The sequence below is a fragment of the Leptodactylus fuscus genome, chromosome 1 (assembly GCF_031893055.1).
Source record: "Leptodactylus fuscus isolate aLepFus1 chromosome 1, aLepFus1.hap2, whole genome shotgun sequence".
Lineage (NCBI taxonomy): Eukaryota > Metazoa > Chordata > Amphibia > Anura > Leptodactylidae > Leptodactylus > Leptodactylus fuscus.
In genome coordinates, this window is record NC_134265.1 from 113,124,661 (window position 1) to 113,147,693 (window position 23,033).

Genomic DNA, 23,033 nt, shown 5'->3' on the forward strand with positions numbered 1-23,033 from the left:
ACCAGGTGTCCTTCAGACTAGTTTTGGCAGGCACCTATGCATCCTAGAAATACTGAATACAATAGCTAATATTTTAGGGCTGTTTTGACCCAGTTATCTATCCATCAAAATTTCGACCTTGCCGTTGTACCTGCTTCCGGCACATTGACTTCAAGAATTGACTTTTCGCATCCAGACTGGTGGCACTGTAAGAAGACTGATGCTGCCCATACACAATGCAGCTGGGGAACCAGTAGAGTGGTACATGGTTCTTGATGGTGTACACTGCTACAACATATACAAGCACCCTAAATGCTATATCTGATCAGTGTACATCGCTTCTTTTCAGAAATGCTAGTGTGGTGCATAGGACCAAGGTAGTAAGCCAAAAAAAGGTTATAAACCTTGCAAGCAATATCTCCAATATTATACAGTTGTCAAAAATTTGAATGGCTATACGATACCTATGCACTTGTCACTCTGCTAACAATCAGGGAGAGGAAACCACCTATTTTGTGGAAAAAAAAAAATCATATTTGATTTATCACTAAAGAAGGGTTCGGTGAATGTGCATATGAAACTGGTGGGTTCAGTACCTCAAACAAGGTTAAGAACCACTGACCTAAACCTATGACAGTTCATCGCATACTTCCAACAATCAACTAAAGTTGGTCAGAACCAAAAACTCCACCCACCGCTGTATGTGGGCTAGACCTGTGGGAGACTTTTATATTGTAATAAGGTGTTTGTACTAACACACCCATAAGTGGCCATTGTTTTTTGCATTCATTAGCACTGAACAACGTTCATCTGTTAGTTTTCCAAGTGTCTGCAACAGCCTCATTGAAATTCTGTGGTTATTCATGTGTATCGGACAAAGGGCAATATGACCCATCAACCACAGTTCATTTCAAACCAGTGATGTGAATCTAAAATCTAATATGTATGGCCAACTTTTGGATGTAAAAAGAACTCCTTAAGGCCGGGGCCCCACGGACCGGAAATGCCACAATTTGCCTGCAGCGGAGATGCTGCGGGAAAAATTGCGGTGTTGTACAGTGCAGTCAAAGTGGATGGGATTCATGCAAATACCATCCCCACTTTGCGGAAAAGATCGCAGCGCGAACACGCCGTTGCAAATCAGCCCCTTACAAAATCAGCCCCTTACAATGGAGGCCAAGGTATTTGGGTATTAATAGCACTAACATACTTTAGTTATGTTAATTTTTTTTTTCTTTTAGTTAAAAAAAAAAAAAAAAAAAAATAGAAGGAAGAGGATAAGACCCTAAGTTGCATAAGTGTTGTTTTTTTTTTTTTTTTTTTTGGTCAAAGCTAAGAGGGGCTTGAAAAGGAATAGGAGATATAAAGAAAGCCCTTATACTTTTTTCCTTCTGCTAAATTCACTCCTGTCTTTGGCTCAAAAAAACAATAACAATAATACAACTCTTCCACAAAGTGGGGCCTTAGCCCAAGACTGGTGTTTAGGTATGATCTTTCCTTGCCTCAAGGGAGTAGCACACAAAAGAAAATGTAATCCCTCTCAGAATTCACCTTTAATATTTTCCATTAAACATGTAACCATGAATCACACAAAACATACTTTAATTTCACACAGAACTACTTGTCAACACTCCGCACTTTAAGTTTTACATCTCCTCCCTTATACATCCTTCAGATTTGTGAGCTACTGGAGACATACTAATACAGGCTGATCTTCGCACTGGTACTTGAGAGTTTGTGAAACCAGCAGAACTTTGTATGGTTGCAAAACTTAAACCTAAAACTCTCTGAAATTTTCACATTTGAGGTAAAAGTAGATCGGTTTGTTTCTCTATACTACATATCTGTGAGTGGAAAAAGTATATTAATCTTTAGGATTAGGAGACAACTGAAGGTAAAATTAGTTGCATGTTTCCAAGCGATGGAAGTGGGCGACCTGTTATTTATTGGCTGTCTACCAGCTTGCCCAGGTATATTTTACACACATTACACGGATCCCTTTGTTATGTATGTCCCTATTGTAGAAAAATGACTTTGAAAGTCTTAGGCAAATAGTGTACATTTGATGCACTTGTTGGCAAGCGTCAAGGCCTGGAAGCTCTGTGCTTGCTGGTCACTAGGATGGGGGTGAGGTCATAGCATTTGGTGGCACAGGCTGGAGATGGTAGGGGTCTGAGTAATAAAAGCAGTAGGTCTTCCCCCAGTATACCAACTGCACAAGGGCATCACAGCATATACTGAAAGTAAAGGTTCACAGATGTTGGATCACTTTCTTATTTTTCCCTAAATAAATGACCAAACCTAATATTTTAGATTGGCTGCTATTGTGATCCTTCAGATTGAACAGATGGACCTGGGCAACAGTCTTGTGCATGAAGCCTATGGCATGTTCATATGGTATAGCCATCTATAGGATACAAGTAACATCTTAATGAACCCGCAAATGAAATAAGTACATAAGTTACAGTATGTCCAAGAAAAGGCCTAAGGTTCATATCCCATTGCTATAATAACATTTTTAAAAGGATTCCATCATTAGAACACCCTTTTTTTTTTTTTTTAAACTAAATACACAAAGGAATAACCTTAAGAAAGGCTATTCGTCTCTTACCGTTATTATTCTGATCTGCGCCACCATTCCTGAGAAATATCTTCCTTATGTAAATGAGTTTTCAGACAACTCTAGGGGTGTCCCCTGTACTGTCTGTAAACTCTCCAGCGACGCCTCTGTCTTCTTCTCCGGACCGCCTCTTCTCTCGCACTCCTATCAGGTCTTTATCCAAAAGCACTGACTGTGCATGTCTGTTGGCCATTTTCCTGCGGCTGACCACGAAAGGTCACAGGAAAATGGCCGACGGACAAGCACAGTTGGTGCTTTTCTAAGAACAGTGCAGTCCGTTGAAGAAAACAAAGGTGTCGCTGGAGAGTTTTCAGACCGTACAGAGGACACCCCACGTGCTGTTTGAGCGCAGGGAAATACCCCTGTGCTGTGTGAAAACTCATTTATATAAGGAAGAAGAAATTTCTCAGGAACGGGGCACAGATCAGAATTAGGTAAGAGAAGAATAGCCTTTCTTAAGGCTACCCCTACATGTATTTAGTTATAAAAAGGTATTCTAACGATAGAAGCCCTTTAAGGTCCTGGTACAATTAATGTATCATCTATTAAAAGGAACAAAGCTTACAGATGTAACAGGACAAAACACATGTTAAAGTCAGACACCGGTCAGTTTCCTGCCCCCCTCCCCCATCTATATTATATATTAAGTACTGGCTCACAGAGCATCTGATGTACTTCAACCAAACCCACCAGTTTTGCAGCTACATATACATATGGAGTAGCTATCTAAGGTATTTGATCACACGGCTGTGTGAAATCTGTATATTTTATGAAAGGAAAAAAAACCCATGGCTGATTGTCAAAGAGAGGGGTCAGTTCCATTTTTTGGTATAAAATATACATCATTCACAAGTGACAATGAGAAGAACACCTACAACTTAGCCGTTGTAGTATCTGTTCTGAATCTGCGTACGGTACATGCCATATTAAGATACAAACATTTAAGTGTGTTTTATAGGTTTATACACATTATAAAAGAAAAACCTAAATATTGTTAAATACACTGTACATTAACACAACTATGAAAAAGAATAAGGATCACAGTCCTATCCAGTGCACTAAGTCTGGGCCACACAGTCATAATCATGCATGGGTTCATGTCGTTCAGTGTATCCTAAGTGAAGGTTCTTTATTATGCAATATGTGTGTCCTGATAACTATCGAAAATAATCCAAAGACTGTGGCAATGTGTCGGGATACTAAAGTAAGTAAAATTCCTACATGCCAGTCTTTAAATATTTCCTATTTCAGAGAGGAAAATGGCAAGTCTGTCTACAAGTATTGGTTTCCAAGTATTTCCAATGTAATACATTATAGTGACATGGGGAAGCTGCAGGACTCATCCCATGCACAACCCAACTGGGTGCACATGAAGGCTTGTATGTGCTGAGAAGTATAAAGCATTAATAATCCTACAATAAAGTGCTTGCCGCAGCAACTGCTGCACGGTCAATAGTAGATCTAAACTGTGGACCATTACAGTGCTCAATACAATACTGACAGCTAAATCTGAGGTCGTAAATATTTAATGCATTTCATATGTAAAAAAAAATTTTGAAAAGGCGCAAATAGAAGTGAGAACAGTCTATGGATGCAGCTCATATGGGCTTGTACAGCAATGTGGTGACATATTTCTTCTTGTAACGGTGAGTAGCACTTAATACCATCACGCCATCCTAAAAGAAGAACATAAAGATGTAAATATTGTCCATTTTTATGGATTTTTAGCACACACTAAGTTTATTTACCTTGATGGAAAGGGCATATAGATGATTTAACATAACATGGTTTGGTTCTGGGAGCAAAGCTGGATCACACTGGAAAACAGCAGAAAAAGCAGAGTTACATTCACCACTGTAAACTTCTAAACCTACTGACACTTAAAGACGACCTTTCACCTCCTGGGGCCCATGCAGTTTTATATACCACTAGAAAGCCGACAGTGCGCTGAATTCAGGACACTATCGGCTTTCACGTTCTGTGCCCCGATGAAGATCTATCGGTGCCGGTACCGTAGCTCTTCACTGTCAGAAGGGCATTTCTGCCAGTCTGTCAGGAATTCCCTTCCGCACAGCAGCACCTACTATGAGAGTGGTGAAGAATGCCCCCTCCTAATAATACTCATCCATAGACGAGTACTGGGGGGGAATGCGTTCCTCACTGCTCTCACAGTACAGAGCTATAGACGCTGCTGTGAGGAAAGGCGTTCCTGACTGACTGTCAGAAATGCCCTTCTGACCGTGAAGAGCTACGGTACCGGCACCAATAGCTCTTCACCCGGGGCATAGATCGGGAAATCCGATAGTGCCCTGAATTCAGTGCACTGTCAGCTTTCTAGCAGTGTATTTCACCGCATGTGCCTCAGCGGTGAAAGGTCCTCTTTAACTGTATAAACCCACTCGCCCACTTACATGCTGACCGTAAAACAGAACCATCAGTTTAGCATTAGAACAGAACCTTAAAGGGTCATTCCCACAGACATAACTATATTTAAATCTGTAGACAACTAAAAGTGAAAACATTTTTGTAATTGTAAATTTTACATTTTGCTAAATATTAAACATTTTCTCCACCAGTCTCAGTAGAGACAGTCTGTTGGCAATGATATGACCAAGAAAGTCTTATTGTGGCTGGATTATCTTCTCATGCATGTAATGTATGACCATGAATGCAGGAACTTTCATTGCTCAAACTCAGCCAACATTTCCTTGTTGTGGTTGAATTAGCTTCTCGTGTAAGGCCGGGGCCATATGGAACAGAAACACCGCGTTTTATAGTAGCTGCAAAGTGGATCGGATTCTTGCGAATCCCATGCCCACTTTGCGGTAAACACTGCAGCGCAGACACGCTGCGATTTCCAAAACCGGCACCATGTCAATTATATCTATGGAAACGCCGGCGGTTTCCCCCTAGATATAACTGTAACAAAGTCCGAGAAGAAAAACTCTGCAAACTTTCTGTTTAAAGCGCTGTGGGAAGAACCGCAATGTATTCCTGCTAGGTTTTTTTTTTCCAGCAGCGCTTTATAGCTGTCTTGTGGGGCCTTAGCCTAAAGCACAGTCACTGGCTGATAACCTGACCACCATAAGGAAATCAGCAGGGTTTCTGACAAGTCCCAGCATTCATGTTCATATCTACTGCCAACTGGTCAAGACAAAAGACTGTCGTCACAAAGATATTTAGAGATAATCATTTAAAAAACAAATTATGAAAAAAAAGGTTTTGCATAAGGGGTTGTACAGGAATTAGACAGAGGAGGTGTCCGTTTGATCCTGGCAGAAGTCCTGCTCCCCACATCACCACTGATCAGTGGCCTCAGAGGTTGCTTGAATGGAACCGGTGATGCAAATCACTTCACTGGTTCCTCTCCAACGAATGTGGAGGCCACTGATTGGTCTCAGCAGTCATGTGAGGTGGAGGACAGTGGTTTCCAGGAATTGGACAAACCTAAAAATTTTAACTGTCTATAAATCTAGATTTGGTTATGTTTCTAGAAATAAACCTTTAAAGGTTCTGTTCAAATATCTTCACATTTACTTCCTGCATTTACTAAGCGATGCTCTGTTGGCAAATGCTGCTTTTATGGAAGATTTTGGTCCAATGTGCCATATATACTGCAGTACCACAATATAAATATATACTTACAGAAATGCCAGTGTCTTTGTTAAGGATAACTTGCAATAAATGGGGCGGTAGGATGGGAGGAGACTTGTAACGTTCTTCTAGCTTACAGTTATATGGATCTTGCTGGTATGGACCAGGTGGTGAGCTGGACAACTCTAAGAAATAGAACTTATGTTATGTTGCTGTCTGGATGTGATCACACACACACACTGATATATATATATATATATATATATATATATATATATATATATATATATATATATATACACACACACACACTAGACTTCATATATACATGATACATTGAAAATGACATACCTGACACATCAGAGCCTTTCTGAGAATCCACCATTAAGGCATCAAATACTTCAAAATCTGTTTTCTTCACAGTAATGACATTGTTTATAGTGCCAAGCTGGCTAGTTACTACAGGCTAGACAACAAGAAAGAAAGACTACTTAACATGGCTTACACCATTTCCTAAAGTTCTGGAGTGACATCATACATATACACACAATATATCACGGGATTAAAAATCTGGAGAAACAACCTATCCTGATTAGATCATAAGTGTTATCAATATAAGAGAACTCCCACCATTCACAAAAATAAGGCATCCTATTCTGCAGTGCTCAGCTTACGCATAGCCAGAGCTGCTCCTTTATTTAGCTATAGGACTGATGGAGACAGTTGACCATTTTGCTGAATCATGTCTATAGGACAGCCCAAATGGATTTACGCCATGCAGCCCTGGTTTTCCACCAGATAAGTAGAAGCCGTGCACCTCCGCCATCTCTTAAAATAACATGTCTAGGAGAAGATGACTGTAGGCCAATAGTTCTACAACAGCTTATGTCTTTGACCAACTTATCTCTCCTCGTCTGTTGGCAAGCTAGTATCACAGGATGAAGAAAAGATCAGTAGCCTACACTGTAACATGGCAGTATATTTGGTGAAACACTATGCAACATAGAAAATGCTTCGGCTAGATAAAAAGTAGTGTGGCTATTTACCTCAGCAGGGTCATGTGTCCACTGGCCGTCTACAAAGAACTTGTACTGGTGATCTCCTTCTGGCAGGTCTAAGATAGCAACAAAGTTGTTGTGGCTGTGGGACAATAGAAAGTGAATTCTGAGTAACATGTTTCTATATCAGCCAGTTCACAAAGCAATGACAGAGATCCTACATATTGTACAAGTTTATCAATATAATCCATGTAAGTGAGCTCAGCCCAACACTAATAACCCTGCAATACAAGGATTGCCATAAACCTCTGATTAATAGAGAAGAAAAAAAAGCTTTGGATCTAATACATGTTCATGGCTGTCCAAGGAAAAGAGATATCCAGAGCCAATCTCCACACAGAGGATGTCCAGCAAATGCAGACCTTTCAGAATAACCAATAGAAAATAATTTCCAATAGTGTTTATTGTACCTTCTGATGAGAGGAATCTTCCCCCAGTTATTAAAAGACCCGGATAGGTAGATTTCTTTCCCGCCACCAGTCCAGCGAAATACTGTTGGCCGAGCCTGTGTGGGAGCTTTATCATTCACTTCTAAGTCATGTTGCCACGCTAAAAATTCATCCTTTTCCAATGGTGCCTGCAAGAACAACGAGAGTTATAAGCTGGTGCCTGTGTCTGTGGGTTCTACCTACACCTGGACATGCACGGAGCTATATTACCCATAACTAAACACATAAATGTGCTCCATATGTAAGCAGCTCACCCAGAAACTTAAGGGTTATAGTGAAAAAATGAACATGGGGTACCTAATATTGTTTGGCCCCTGCACGCTGCACTTGTAATAAGAGACATGAGGAACACGTCAAAATGATGTTATGATAGCCAAAGCAACAATGAGTAATAGTGAGCACGCCATCGCTATGGATGACAAGTCACTTGTACAGATCAGAGGTCAGAAGTTTATTTATTGGTGCAGTTCATGTCCACATCTATAGTTCAGCGCCTCATTGCAAATGTTGCAGATCGCTATTGGAAAGTGTCGACATACTTGTTGTCAGACGTTAGCCGGATTCCTATACTGCAGTGGGACAATTAGATTTAACTATATGCAACAAAATGTACAAAGGAAACAATTGCTAGATGAATCGCTTTATACAACAAGGCATGCTGGGATATTTCCTTACTGAAGCCTGCAGAATTGTAAATGATCAATACAAGTAATAAGACCTAATGACATGGTTAATCCTTTTCCCTAGATCATTTCTATATGTAATCTGTGACTCCTGGTCAAAGGTGAGCATACACTTTCATTCTGTTCTTAAACCATTATTGATATAACCGGGTTCTGTGAGGTTTTATAGTATTAGCAGCCCTGCCTATAAGGCACCATTACCCCAGAAAGTACTATGTTAACGTCTCCTAACAAGGAAGCAGAAAGCTTCAGGATTTTCTCATATCAAAGTAAAGGAAGTTCAATGGCATCCGCACAGGGCTAGCCAGCAGGTTACAGATATCATCATCACTATATTACCAAACTGAAATAAATTCTGATAATGTCAGATTTAAGAGCTTTCAAACATTGTTTCCCAGATAAACTAAAGTAGAGGAAAGGTTAGGTCAGAAAGTTGTTTTGTAAGCAGAAAGTCATTGCCTCCTGCACAGACTAGTACTAACGTTTGTGTGCAGTGTATTCGCTGCTTTAGGGTGCATTCACACTGAGTAAACGCTAGCTTATTTTGTAGAGTAAAATTACACTTGTAAATTTTGCTATCCCATTGACTTCAATGACATTTTACAGGCGTATTTTTACAGGCGTATTTTTTACAGGCGTATTTTTTACAGGCGTATTTTTACACTTGTAAAAAAATATCATTGAAGTCAATGGGATAGCAAAATTTACAAGTGTAATTTTACTCTACAAAATAAGCTAGCGTTTACTCAGTGTGAATGCACCCTTACAAGACAACATTAGGCAGATTTACTATTATGGTCATGACTCAATCCTGGTTTTAAGATGCTCCAGAATGTGCTGTATTGGAGAGGAAACTTATTGACGGAAAAGGGTTTGGCTTCATGTAGGACAGGGCATGGCCTAAATGTGCCAAAGTAAACTAACAGGTGGTAAATTTGGAGCAAGTAGTAAGGCTGTGCAGGTAACCACAAAGTAACCAAAAGTCAGCTCAACTGCTTGTCAACATCCATTATCTCAATTACTCTGCACCCAGACCATCCGGTCTCACACTGCCATTGGCTAAAGGACGTTTCACTAACAGAATATTTTTTTCATGTAGATTGTGTGCCCCATATAGGGCTCACAATGTAGATTTTTCCTATCAGTATTTGTTTGGAATATGGGAGGAAATCCACACAAACATGGGGAGAACAAACAAACTCCTTGCAGATGTTGTCCTTGGCAGGATTCAAACCCAGGACTCTAGTGCTGCAAGGCTGCAGTGCTAACTAGAGATGAGCGAGTACTGTTCGGATCAGCCGATCCGAACAGCACGCTCGCATAGAAATGAATGGATGTAGCCGGCACGCGGGGGGTTAAGCGGCTGGCCGCCGTCAAAGCGGAAGTACCAGGTGCATCCATTCATTTCTATGGAGCGTGCTGTTCGGATCGGCTGATCCGAACAGTACTCGCTCATCTCTAGTGCTAACCACTGAGCCACCGTGTTGCCCCATGATTGCTTATACAGTATATGAATAACCAAACCAGAATGCAATGGCATAAATATTGTTGTAAGATGTAAAAAGGGGAGAGTCCTAAAATAATCCTTCATTAATCATAATTGATATAAAATGTATAATACTGAATACTGCTTTAGGTCATAGTCATCCAGACCTACAAAATAATACACCACATTTATCAGTCGGTATCAACCACTGGATAAAGGTGGGCTTTATTAGACTGCCCATCTAAAGTTACACCGTTCTGGATCACATCTGCATTCGGCAAATCTGTTTGAAATCAATATTTGAAATCTTCAAAAACTGATTTCGAACCGTCCAGATTGATTTCATGTCCGACTTTGTGTCCGTGCAAAAAAACCAAACAGATAAAAAACAAACCCCCCCGATTTCACGGTAAAGAAGCTGCATACAGACACCAGTGGTTTGTTTTAAAAACCTATTGAAACAAACACAAACAAGAGCTGCGTAGCCACAAAGGAGCATCTTGGCTTTAGAGTGGGGTAAGGTGGGGTTTTTTTGTGAAAAACCCAAGCCCAGCACTGTACATTGCTAACATACATTTGATTGGGGCTGAAATGCAGCCAGGCCATGTGAGCGAAGAATATGACATCATATAGTCTCTGAAGCAGCGCTCAAGGTGTGGGACCTTTCCTGATCTTCAACTGATGACCAATAGGTCATCACTTTTGGAAAACCCATTTAAAGAGGACCTTTCATGTCCTCGGCCACAAGCGGTTTTATATACCACTAGAAAGCCAACAGTGCGCTTTCCTGTTGTGCAACCCTGGGCTGGAGATAACTGTGCCATTATAATGGCAACAATCTCAGCCCACTGTCAGACGGGCACTCCTGACAGTCTAGCTGGGCTGTGAGGAACGTCCCGCCTGACATTAATGTCCATAGCTCTGTACTGTGAGAGGGGACATTCCTTACCGCCCAGCGATGATACTAAGCTGAGAGGAAGACCCCCCCCCCCCCCTCCTGTACTTGTCCAGCTTAGCTTCATCGCTGGGCGGTAATGAATGCCCCCTCTGACAGTACAGAGCTATGGACAAGTACTGTCAGGAGGGGTGTTCCTCACAGCCCAGTTAGGAATGCCCTTCTGACAATATCTCCAGCCCTGGGGCACATAACTGCTTTGTAGCGGTATATAGAACTGCATATGCCAGAGGACATGAGCAGTCGTCTTTAACTGTCACTTGGAAAACCCTTTAAAGGGGTTGTCAAATTACAGACAGTTCAGAAGCCTCCTTGTGAATGGAGCATTGGTCACACAAGTGCTTCATTCAGAGTGAGGCTTTAGGGGGTCTTTCAGGCCCCCCTGTCCCAGCAGTCAGACCCCAGGTAATCTGACACATGTCCCCTAATCTGTGGTTAAGTAACTTCAATTACACACCCAATCCTGGTATCCAGTGTGCTAGATGCTTTATGGCTGTTCTCTGGTAATAGTTTCTAGGTCCCCGCGGTCTGGTTGGGGTCCCCTACGTCCCCCTGTCGGCCAGTTACTGCCATTACTGTGACACCAGCCCAGGAGGGAGAAGCTTAGAAGCCACAGTCTAGTTCTCCTGTACACCTTGTCCCGAGAGCCTCTGGCAGGGACACCAGCCCATGTCCCGTCACTGCCAGCCAGGTGTCCGCAGCCGTCACTGTCACACAGGCCCTGCACCCTCCCAGCCGTCACCTTGTTCTCTTCAGTCGGGTACATGTCCGCGTCCTCCGGGCTGTCCATCAGTATCTTGGCCCTGTCATCTCCCTTGCTGGCGCTCCCCCCACTATCCCTTCGCCCCTTTAGGGGTCCAGGCCGTTCGCTGCTGGTGTTCCCCATGTTCACTGCAGGACAAACTACGAAGCGCCGAGGACTTTGTTTATGGTCCTCCCAGCTTCCGCCTCCTGTTTCCGGTAACGACGCTGGAACGCAATGCGGTTCACGCCTCTCTGCCGCCGAATAAGTAGCTGCGATGGTGCGGTACCAGTCCTGGCGGGCTGTGTGTGGATGGCGGCTTTCTGGGCACGGTTTAGAAAGTGACGTCAGTGTTTACTTGTCTGACTACACGACATTGCTGGGCTTGTGTATACAGCGGCCATGGCCTGTATCTGCCAGCAGGGTGGACATTGTAAAGTGTCTACAGAGAAAAGTACTGGCGGAATCGCACATTATGTACCGCAGTCCCTAGGGATCAGTTCACACTGCGCTCCGCTCCAGTGCTAGCACATAAACATGCAGAAGTGATGGGATCTTCTTATAATATATTGTCTGTAGGTTCATTTTACCTACAGATTTGGGACTTACTGATCAGGTAACTATTAGCCATTTTCTATTTGTCCTAGTTAAAGAGGTACACATTTGTTTTTTTTTCTTTGCACTATTTTATTATGATTTAGGGGGGTTTTCATGACAGATAAGACAGTTTAATATTTTATCCAAATAGTATTTGGGGAAAAAGTTTTTTAAAATTATTATTGGTCTTTTAACAAGTAATGGTTTTTTGGGTGGGGCTCCACATTGCAGAAACGCAGCAGAGAAAAGCAAAGTCCAAGCAAAGTGAATGAGATTCTGTTTAATCCCAACCACAAAAAAAAAAAAAACACTGTGGAAAAGTGTTTTTATACTGGTCTGTGCCAGTCGCTACATTGGCTGCCTATTCATTATAGAATAAAATATAAAGTTATCACGTTCATCCACAAGGCTCTCCATAATGCCGCCCCTCCCTACATTTCCTCCCTCAACTCTGTCTACCGCCCAACCCGTGTTCTCCATTCACTCAATGACCTAACACTTACATCCTCTATTATCAGAACCTCCCACGCTCGTATACAAGACTTCTCTCGAGCTGCACCACTTCTCTGGAATACTCTACCCCAGACAATCAGATTAACTCCCAATTTCTACAGTTTCATACGCAAACTAAAGACGCATCTTTTCAGACAGGCCTATCACAATTTCTAACGTAAACCCTAATTAGAATCCACAAAATGTAACCCTCCTCTGTTCCAGCTCCCACATTACCCCACGGTATGATGCCATTTCAGGCTAACTCTATATGTCCAAGCACCATCCACATGTTAAAGGACACGACTGGTGATGGCTCATACAGTTTTATGTTTGTGTAATGACAGTTACCTCTATTACAAAATTGTCTGACTCCTGTATAAGCAATGCCGCCCCTGCTACCTCTTGTGTCACCCCCTCTACCTCATAGATTGTAAGCTCTTGCGAGCAGGGCCCTCAGTCCCATTGTGTGAAATGACTTTTCTTGTAATGTATCTTTCTGTCTGTATTTGAACCCTACAACTTGTACAGCGCTGCGGAATATGTTGGTGCTATATAAATAGAATTTATTATATGCAGACCCACAAATCCGCTGCTCCAAGACAGTGTAGCGGCAGCTTTAGGTACTGTATTGCTGTCTCATAGACTTGAAAGGATCAGTGCTACAGTACCTGAAGCCGTGCTACAGTTTGTTAGGCAAGTGAGCTGTGACTCTTGGCATGTAACATTTACTAGGAGCCTTATTATCCTGGAGCAGCTGTTCTGTGGACATCTGGGATGTTTGACAGATCTGATATCGAAGATCTAAGGATTATCCATCAATATAAGAAAGTGGATAACCCCTTTAACCTGCCGATTGCAGAGCGGCTGCGCATGCGTGAATTTTAAATCCAGAAGAAGCTGATGGAAGAAGATATCGCGGAGAGATGTGCCAGGCAAAGGCCGGTGCTGGAGAGTTTTCTCGCAGCACTGGGGACGCCCCCAGTGCTGTGCGAAAACTTATTTACATACCAAAGAAAACCGGGATATTTACGGAACGGTGGGGCGGAGAAGATTTCTAAAGGTAGGAGGAGAATAGCTTTTGTTAAGGCTATTCCTACGTGTTAGGGAGAAAAAATGGGATCCAAATGATTGAATCCCATAACTTGTTCCTTAGTAAGGCAGAATAGTCCTTTAGATACATTACAGCTTTATTTAATTTTACACTGCGTATTGCTCCTGTAGCTGCAGCTCATAGCAGCCAATCACATCACAACTTTTTCTATGAGAAATAAAAGCTGCACTGTGAACGGTTGTTATGGGCAGCAATGAACAATTAAAGGGGTTGTCCAGGCAAAATTGGACAACCCTTTTAAAGTTTAAATAATCTGGGATCAGTGAAAAAAATTAAAAAAATGCATACTCGTGTTTCCCCGTTGCTCCAGTGTCCTCCTGCGCCTCCCGGTTCATCTGCTCCTGCAGCGTCTTCCGGCATTGTGCTGTAACTGCTGATTGGCCTCAGCAGTCACATGATTCCAATAAAATCTAGTTTTAGATATCCTCACTAGTGAGTGACAGTTTCACTACATTTTTGAAAAAATATTCCTATAATTAGGTATAATACATTTAATAATACATTTTATTTATATAGCGCCAACATATTCCGCAGCGCTGTACAATTTATAGGGTTCAGATACAGACATACATAACAAAGAACGTCATTTCACACAATGGGACTGAGGGCCCTGCTCAAAAGAGCTTACAATCTATGAGGTAGAGGGGGTGACACAAGAGGTAGCAGGGGCGGCATTGCTTATACAGTGTTCAGACAATTTTGTGCATTAGGAATTGTGATCGGCCGGTCTGAAAAGATGCGTCTTTAGTTTGCGTTTGAAACTATCAGTTTGTCACATATATAGTTTTTGCTTATTAAAGGTTAGAGCCACAACTGCGATGACACGATACAGAATAAAAATTGCCGTAACAGAGAGGACAAACTGTTTTGTAAAGTTTTCTAGTATCACTTTGTGTTATTAAATAAAATAAATGAAGAGAAAACCAGACACAATTTCCCTCCTATTTTGTTTATTTTTTCCCCAGATATAAAAAGAAAATAAAACACATGCAAAAATAAAAACAACATAAAAATAAAGCCCTATTTGTCACCGTCAAAAGACGCAGAAATTCGTTGAATTTAAGATAAAATTAAGATAAAAATTAAGATAAAAATATTACAGCCCTCAAAACTGCACATACAAGAAACCTGAAAGTGTCTGGTCTTGGACCTCAAATTGAGCCGGTACTGAAGTGGTTAAACAATAGGTAATTTTCTGTTGACATAATCCCTATAAATTCATCTAGCCTATGAATGCAGTTATTCTTCTTCCCCTTTAAAGGGAACTTGACTCCATGAAAATGTTATGTGATCCACAGACATCATGTTTGAGAGCTGGAGGAACTGAGCAGATTGAAGTAAAGATTTCATATAACTGGTCATTAGGGTTGAGCGATCGTGTTCGGAAAAGATCGGATTCCGATCGGCGATCGTGAAAATATCGTGATCGGAATTCTGAACACGATCTTTTTATGTGGGATTGAGATCGGTGATCTTTTCCCACAATGCTTTGCTTAGCCTTCACACTGAGTATACGCTGTATATCACATGATAATGGACTATATATCATATGACCATGGACTGTATATCACATAACCATGACTGAATTTTATGCACTGCAAGTAAGCAGAATGAATGTAACAAGAAGCGATCTATAAAACCATGAGGAATTGATACAGAAAGGATATTTATAAATTGTATAACTTTTCATTATGTAAACAATATTTCTTTTTTTCTATCTGTTCGGAAACAAAATCTTTATACTTTAGTAATTTTCCATCAGGGTCAATGCTATCCAATTTTTTTGCAATGTTTTGTTGGTTATTCATTAACTGTATTGAGTTCACTTGAGTTCATGTAAAATAACATACTCCATCAGATTATAGCGTTCTTTGTGGCACAGGTTGCTGAAATATTATATTTCCAACAGAGAAGCTTTACTTTTATCTCTTATTCATTAAACAAGAAAACTAGATGCATTAACCCCTTATGCAAAAAGGGAAGTAAATACCGGATCTCACAGATTTCCTATAGAATGACATTTCAGATTGCTTTGTACTGAAGCTCTGGGCTCTATCTATCTATCTATCTATCTATCTATCTATCTATCTATCTATCTATCTGTCTGTCTGTCTGTCTGTCTGTCTGTCTGTCTGTCTGTCTATCTATCTATCTGTCGGCTTTCACGTTCTGTGCCCCCAGTGAAGAGCTATCGGTTGCGGTACCGTAGCTGAATTCAGCACACTGTAGGTTCTCTAGCGATGTATTATACCGCATGTGCCCCAAGAGGTGAAAGGTCCTCTTTAAAGGGAGTCTACGACCTCTCCCCAGCATACGGTATACAACTGACACCATTGTGTAACAGAGCACTTTACCATGATGACTATAATACCTTTGCTATATAGGTCACTTTGTAGAAGTTGAGAATAATAACTTACCCCCAATTCACATCTGCGTTTGGGATTCTATTTGGGGTCCGTGTGGTTTCTGCTGGGTTTCCACAAGAAACATTCGGAAAGAAAAGTCCTGCAAGCTGCACTTTTTTCTCTGCATGTTTTATGCAGAAACCGAACGGAAACCACATAAACACCATTATAGTCTATGTGGTCCGTGTGTTTTCCCAGGTAACCACTTTTCTATGCGTATAGGTTTCCGTTTGAGGGGGTCCCCAAGCACAGATGTGAACCGGGCCTTAGAAGTCTTATGCAAATGAGACAGTTTGTGCACTGGGAATGGGCCTGCTATTGCCACTCAGACCCCTACCATCTCCTGCCTGCCCCACTCTATGTGCAGGGAGTTGATCCTCCCACTGCTATGACATCAGCCATCCTACTTGAGCACAAGAGCATGGCTATGTGTGCTGAAGGTCCATCCATTGCTTAATTTGCATAGAATTTAAAAGTTGTTGTTCTCCTAATTTACAGAAGTGACATACGTAACTAAAAGGTGTGTTGTTTATCACTGTAATGTGCTTGCTAACAGGGTGGTGACAGTGGGATTTGCTGGAGGGAGGTGGTAGAATCAGACCGGGTGGCATATACAGCTGTCAGTGCCGCACCTCCCATGAGGCGACCTGAAGCGAGCGCTTCAGGCAGCACTATGCCAGGGCCTCAGGGAGGGCGGCAGTTTTGCTAACCTAAGCCAGTCCAGGACAAGCTGTCCTGGACTGGCTTAGCACCCGAGCGGTGGCTTGGGGAGGCCACTGGAGCAGCGCTGCTCCAGCAGCCTCCCCTCACGCTCAGGCAGAGCGCAGGCAGTCTCCAGGCCTGCTCTCTGCCGGCGAACGGCGCTAAGCCCCGCCCCCTTCGTGAAGCCACGCCTCCTCCACTAAGCCATGCCCCACTCCGCCCCCTCTCCCGGCGGGAGGGGGGGGGGCGGCTTTCTGTAGTTCGCCTCGGGTGGCGAACGAGGAAGGATCACCCCTGGCTGTCTAACAAAAAGTCACAAACATCACAGCTTTATTTTTGTGGCATAAAGAAATGATCAGGTGTACACTTAGCCTTCAATATAGATACTAATAAGCTGTTTACTATATCATACTTATACGTTTCAGTTCACAGAAATTTTATTTCATCACACAGTTTAAGTTAATCTTAAATAGCAATTATTTTAACAAAACAGCATAAGATTTCAATATCGCACATTCATATGTGGGGGGGCTAATAATATCTTATGAAAAATTATGTATAGAGTTAGAGGCAGCGATTATTCTATCTGTCCATCTCTCTCTCCCAGAGAGATGCAGTTTGGATCTTGCCAGACTGGTTATGCAAGACACTATGCACTGTGCTATCTTACAAAGAAACTAATTAAAATGGAGACAGTTCGGCAGGAACCACGGGCATTGTTAGGAAAGGATCAAAGACCAAAGACCCTTTTTAAGATAAAGGGACAAGAGAAGGGTAATTAAGCTAATTGTCTCCAACAGGATGCCTATTGTCTTTAGAATACCATGAGATAGACATCTAGGGTGTGTATTTGAGACATGTGCTGATGGCTGCCATTTTGTGTGACCATGCGGTCACCAGACCATGTGCTCACAAGACTCCATTTTAGAGTCCTCAGGGGGGTGTGACCTCTCTCCAGTTTCTTATCCAATAGATATGCATCAGGGCTATTGTTACAAACTTCTCCACCAATGGATGTATGCTAATTATACTAGCCAATCCTGTTCTGTCTATGCCATGTGATATATACTTTGTTCTAGCCACCATTAAAGCAGAATCCATTTTGATACACGACCACCATGTGTCTTGTGGTTCTCCAGGTCAAAGATGGCGGAGGCCGATCTTGGCCTGTTAATTAATTTTCCTTTACAGACAGCATATCTCTGGGGTATTATGATTCCCCCGACACATACAAGGAATAAAATCTTATTAATGTGCACCCTTGAGTCAATACAAGAATTATCATTTTAGAAGCAGAGCTCTGCCTTGAGCTAAACAGCTAAGAAGATTAATACTTGATAAACAATATGGCAATATAAAGAGTATTTGGCCTCTCAGACGAGATTACACAACAGATTGCCAAATATGCTTGCTCTGCATATTGTTAGCCAATAATAATGAATAGCTTGCACCTCAGTTTACCTGGCATACGGCGCCGCAGTTTATAAGACTTCATCATTTACAGGCAAGTACATGTACTGGATTCATTGCTAAATAGAGACACAATTGAGGAAGAAAAGCTACAAGGACTCCAAATTCCTTATGTGGAAACACTAGTGATTGCAGCAATGACACATAAACCATATACAATGTAATGCCCGCAGGGTCTGGCCTGTATTTACATGGGTTACAGCTACACGCAGAAGTAGACATGGTTGGGACTTTTCTTTTTTTTCCCTATTAATATGTCTTTGGAGTTTGGGAGGAAACCCACACCCCTGACTATAATGATCGGAGGCCAGGGATAGGTAAGAAACATAAAAATAACTGTTACTTACCTCTCCACGATCCGGGCAGTCTTCAGGCCTAGTCTCTGATGTCTCTGGCGTCACATGACCCTGGCCTGCGTCCCGGTTCATGTGACGTCTGACGTCATAGAAGATGGACTACAGCTGAGGACTGCAGCAGTGCCGGGAGATAACAGTAACAGTGTTTTTTTCATTTTTTTTTATCCCCCCCCACCCGGGTGTCCGATTATTATACTCTGGGGTCTGAAAAGACCCCAGAGTATAATAATTGTTTATGGGTGTCCACAGTGGGGCATAACACTGTGTGCAGGGGCCACTATGGGGCATAATACTGTGTGTAGGGGCCACTGAGGGACATAATACTGTGTGGAGGGGTCACTGAGGGACATAATACTGTGTGCAGGAGCCACTATGGGGCATAATACTGTGTGTAGGGGCCACTAAGGGACATAATACTGTGTGCAGGGGCCACTGAGGGACATAATACTGTGTGGAGGGGGTCACTGAGGGACATAATACTGTGTGCAGGGGCCACTATGGGGCATAATACTGTGTGTAGGGGCCACAGGGGACATAATACTGTGTGCAGGGGCCACTGAGGGACATAATACTGTGTGCAAGGGCCACTGAGGGACATAATACTGTGTGCAGAGGCCACCATGGGGCATAATACTGTGTGCAGGGGGCCACTATGGGGCATAATACAATGTGCAGGGGCTACTATGGGGCATAATACTGTGTTCAGGGGCCACTACGGGGGATAATATTGTGTGTAGGGGCCACTTAGAGACATAATACTGTGTGTAGGGGCCACTAAGGGACATAATACCGTGTGTAGGGGCCACTAAGGGACGTAATACTGTGTGCAGGGGCCACTATGGGGGATAATACTGCGTGTACGGGCCACTAAGGGACATAATACCGTGTATAGGGGCCACTAAGGGACATAATACTGTGTGCAGGGGCCACTGAGGGTGAGGGACATAATACTGTGTGCAGGGGCCACTAAGGGATATAATACCTCGTGCAGGGGTCACTATGGGGTATAATACTGTGTGAAGGGGCCACTATGTGGCATAATAGATCGCGCAGGAATGAGGAGGAGGGGGGCGGTCAAGGTCTCCGGTGTCGGTCGGGGGGGGGAGGGGGGGTGTCAAAAGTTCACCATGGGGCCCCGCCATTCCTAGTTATGCCACTGCTGTTATACAATTACCAACAACATACAATTAGCCCCTTCAATGTGCCTAAAGGCACCGCCATTGCTGTATACTCTGTATACTGTTAGTTACTGTACATATATACATGTGTTACTTTGAATTGCTCCATTTCATTGCCTACAAATTATTGGCTTAGTGTTATTAAACTGGTGCTATTTTGCTGTAGTGGTGGATTAGCTCTTATAGCCAGTTCATGATACAATGTCACTTCCTCAAGTGCATACTTGGCTTTGGGGTTTAAGACTACAGTCTTAAGATACTGGAAATATTTTAGCTGTAATCCTTTCAACTCTACACCAGTTGCTAGTCATTACATAGTTGTGTTTGGCAGCAAATTAATCATAAAGTAAATAATCATAATGGAAGAATTATGGCTATTTCAGAAATGTTCAGATGTAGGTGATATGGAGATATTTTCAAAAATAATCACAACATCTTTAAAAACCATGCACTTTCTATTTTTAACAGGAAAATTTCCTTACATATTTCCTAAATGTAAACCTTTGATAGTTGGATACTTCACCCATTGGACATCAATGTAAAAGAAAAATACAGTAAAAGCTATACCAAACTATACCTGCGCAATGGATGCCAAGTGGGCCCATTTTAAGGGTCTTTGGATGTATGCCCTATAGGTATATGTATCAAGAGCAATCCTCTGTGCAAACAGTAAACATACACTTTAAGGCCAAGGCCCCACGGGACGATATCAGCGCTAAAGCGCGGCTGGAACGTATCGTGGTTCTTCCCGCAGCTCTTTAAACAGAAAGTTTTCGGAGTTTTACTTTGCGGAATTTCTGTTACAATCATATCTATGGAGAAGCAGCCAACGTTTCCGTAGATATAATTGACATGCTGTGATTTCCAAAAACATGGCATTTGGGAAATTGCAGTGTGTCCAGGCTGAGGTTTTCCCGCACAGTGGGCATGGGATTCGCAAGTATCCCATCCACTTTGCAATTACTGTAAAACACCTCCCTCCCGACTAGGCCCATTCATTTGGGCCTAATCTGGAGCGGAATGCTGCGACTGTTGTGCCTAGCCATTTTTGGACTGGAATCTCAGGCGGCCTCTGCGTCAAATTCCGGTTTAAAAAACTGACGTGTGAACCCAGCCTAAAACCCCCCAAAAATGAACACCTGTCATAACAGACATTAATTGACACTAACTGATGCTAATTGATGTTAATGTGCCCGTTATTTTAACTGATCCATTAAATGGATCCGTTAAAAAAAACAGACACATTAGTATTAGAGATGAGCGAACACTAAAATGTTCGAGGTTCGAAATTCGATTCGAACAGCCGCTCAATGTTCGTGTGTTCGAACGGGTTTCGAACCCCATTATAGTCTATGGGGAACAGATACTCGTTAAGGGGGAAACCCAAATCCGTGTCTGGAGGATCACCAAGTCCACTATGACACCACAGGAAATGATGCCAACACCTCTGGAATGACACTGGGACAGCAGGGGAAGCATGTCTGGGGGCATCTAACACACCAAAGACCCTCTATTACCCCAACATCACTGCCTAACAACTACACACTTTCCACATTCAAAAAAACCTCTATCAAAGTGGGAAAATACCTGGAAACCTTCTTTACTCCCCAAATGGATGGACACAAACCCCAATTTAAGCTCAACAAACAGTAACAACCACCCCTTTAAATCACGTTCCCCATGACAACCACAAATGGAATAGGCAATGGGAATTCCAAAAGCCCTCACCCTTAACTGTCATTTTGAGTGTGTGTGTGTGTGTGTGTGTGTGTGTGTGATGTGGTAAGACCTTCCAAAATTCACTTTTCTAGCCCTTAACATGAGCCCTTCCAAACAAAGTTACATGACCTTAAGCTGAGCTACCAGCAGAGATTGAGGCCCTTGGCATGAGTAGAGCCTTGCACCAGCAGTGTTTTTGGCACTTAGGGTGAGTTGAGCCTTGTACCAGCGTGTGTCCCTTAACATCAAGCGGGCCCTAAGTTCTGCGCTTTGCACAAAAGTTCCACATTAACTAGGCTGAATGGTACAAAGATTAGTAGGCCCGAGAACCAGGAACAGGTCTTGCAATGGCTGTCGGATAACGCTTAAAGCACATTGTCCACCAGCCAGTCAGCCTCTACCTCCTCTTACCCAACAGTCTTGTCCTCCTTCCACCCAAAATTCCCAATCTTCCCAGAACAATAACCCCAACTGTCCCTGCTCCCCAGAGCTGTTCTCCCTTCCTTTGACTGTACCGCAACCTGCCCCTCCATTTCGCGATTCCACGGACCTAACAGACGAGTATCTGTGTCCAGATGCTCAAACACTAGAGTCTCCTCCATTCCATCTCCGGTCGATTTGGTGGCGGATGACCAGCAACCCACCCTCATCGACGACGATGAGACGCAGTTGCTGTCAGGGCAGCCAGTTGACATGCGCATTGTGCAGGAGGAGGAGGCGAGACAGGAGTTGGAAGAGGAGGTGGTGGATGACGAGGACACCGACCCCACCTGGACAAGGCAGATGTCAAGCTGGGAAAGTAGTGTGGATGTTGAGGCAGGTGCAGCACCAAAAAGGGTAGCTAGAGGCAGAGACATGTCCAGAGGCAGAGGTCAGCTGCTTTGCCGAAGCCAGGCCAGACCCGGAATGTCCGAAGATGTTCCCTTTTGTACCCAGCCCAGAAAAACTCCCCCATCGAGGGCACGTTTCTTGAAGGTGTAGAGTTTTTTCAAGGAATGCGCCGAGGACAGATATAGTGTCGTCTACACAATTTGCCTCTCGAAATCGAGTAGGGGCCCTGAGAAGAGCAACCTGTCCACCACTTCAATGCACCGTCATTTGGAATCCAAGCAATGGAATCAGTGGCAGGCAGCAACGGCAGGACAAACGTCGCCCGCCGTTCATGCCACTGCCTCTGCTCACAGTGCTGGCGATGCACTCCAGAGGACGAGCCAGGACATCACTTCATCTGCCTCCGCCACTTTGTTGACTTCTCCCTCATCCTCCCCTGTTTCTGTCTTATCTCCTTCTCCTGCACCATCAAAGGCACCATCAGGCGCTTCTTTACAACAACCCACCATCTCTCAGACATTGGAGCGCCGGCAGAAATACACCGCTAACCACCCACCCACGCAAGCCTAGAACGCCAACATCGCTAAACTGCTGGCCCAGGAG

At 43.0% G+C, this 23,033-nt stretch overlaps 1 protein-coding gene across 1 annotated transcript; it reads right to left on the reverse strand.

The window, feature by feature from the left end:
* Positions 1-4,109: 4,109 nt before the first annotated feature.
* PRKAB1 (protein kinase AMP-activated non-catalytic subunit beta 1) lies at positions 4,110-11,824 on the reverse strand. The gene is made up of 7 exons (XM_075276186.1): positions 11,567-11,824; positions 7,662-7,828; positions 7,240-7,333; positions 6,545-6,659; positions 6,245-6,378; positions 4,348-4,416; positions 4,110-4,275 (listed from the first exon to the last, which is right to left on the reverse strand). Exons 1-7 carry the CDS (start codon positions 11,708-11,710, stop codon positions 4,198-4,200), a joined length of 801 nt encoding a protein of 266 aa, XP_075132287.1. The 5' UTR covers positions 11,711-11,824; the 3' UTR covers positions 4,110-4,197.
* Positions 11,825-23,033: the final 11,209 nt, after the last annotated feature.

Coding starts and splice junctions, on each gene's coding strand:
- PRKAB1 (XM_075276186.1), bottom strand. CDS start 11,710: ATGGGGAACACCAGCAGCGAACGGCCTGGACCCCTAAAGGGGCGAAGG. Junction 6,660..7,239: donor GGACACATGACCCTGCTGAG/GTAAATAGCCAC, acceptor CTTGTTGTCTAG/CCTGTAGTAACTAGCCAGCT. Junction 6,379..6,544: donor GAAAGGCTCTGATGTGTCAG/GTATGTCATTTT, acceptor TCTATTTCTTAG/AGTTGTCCAGCTCACCACCT.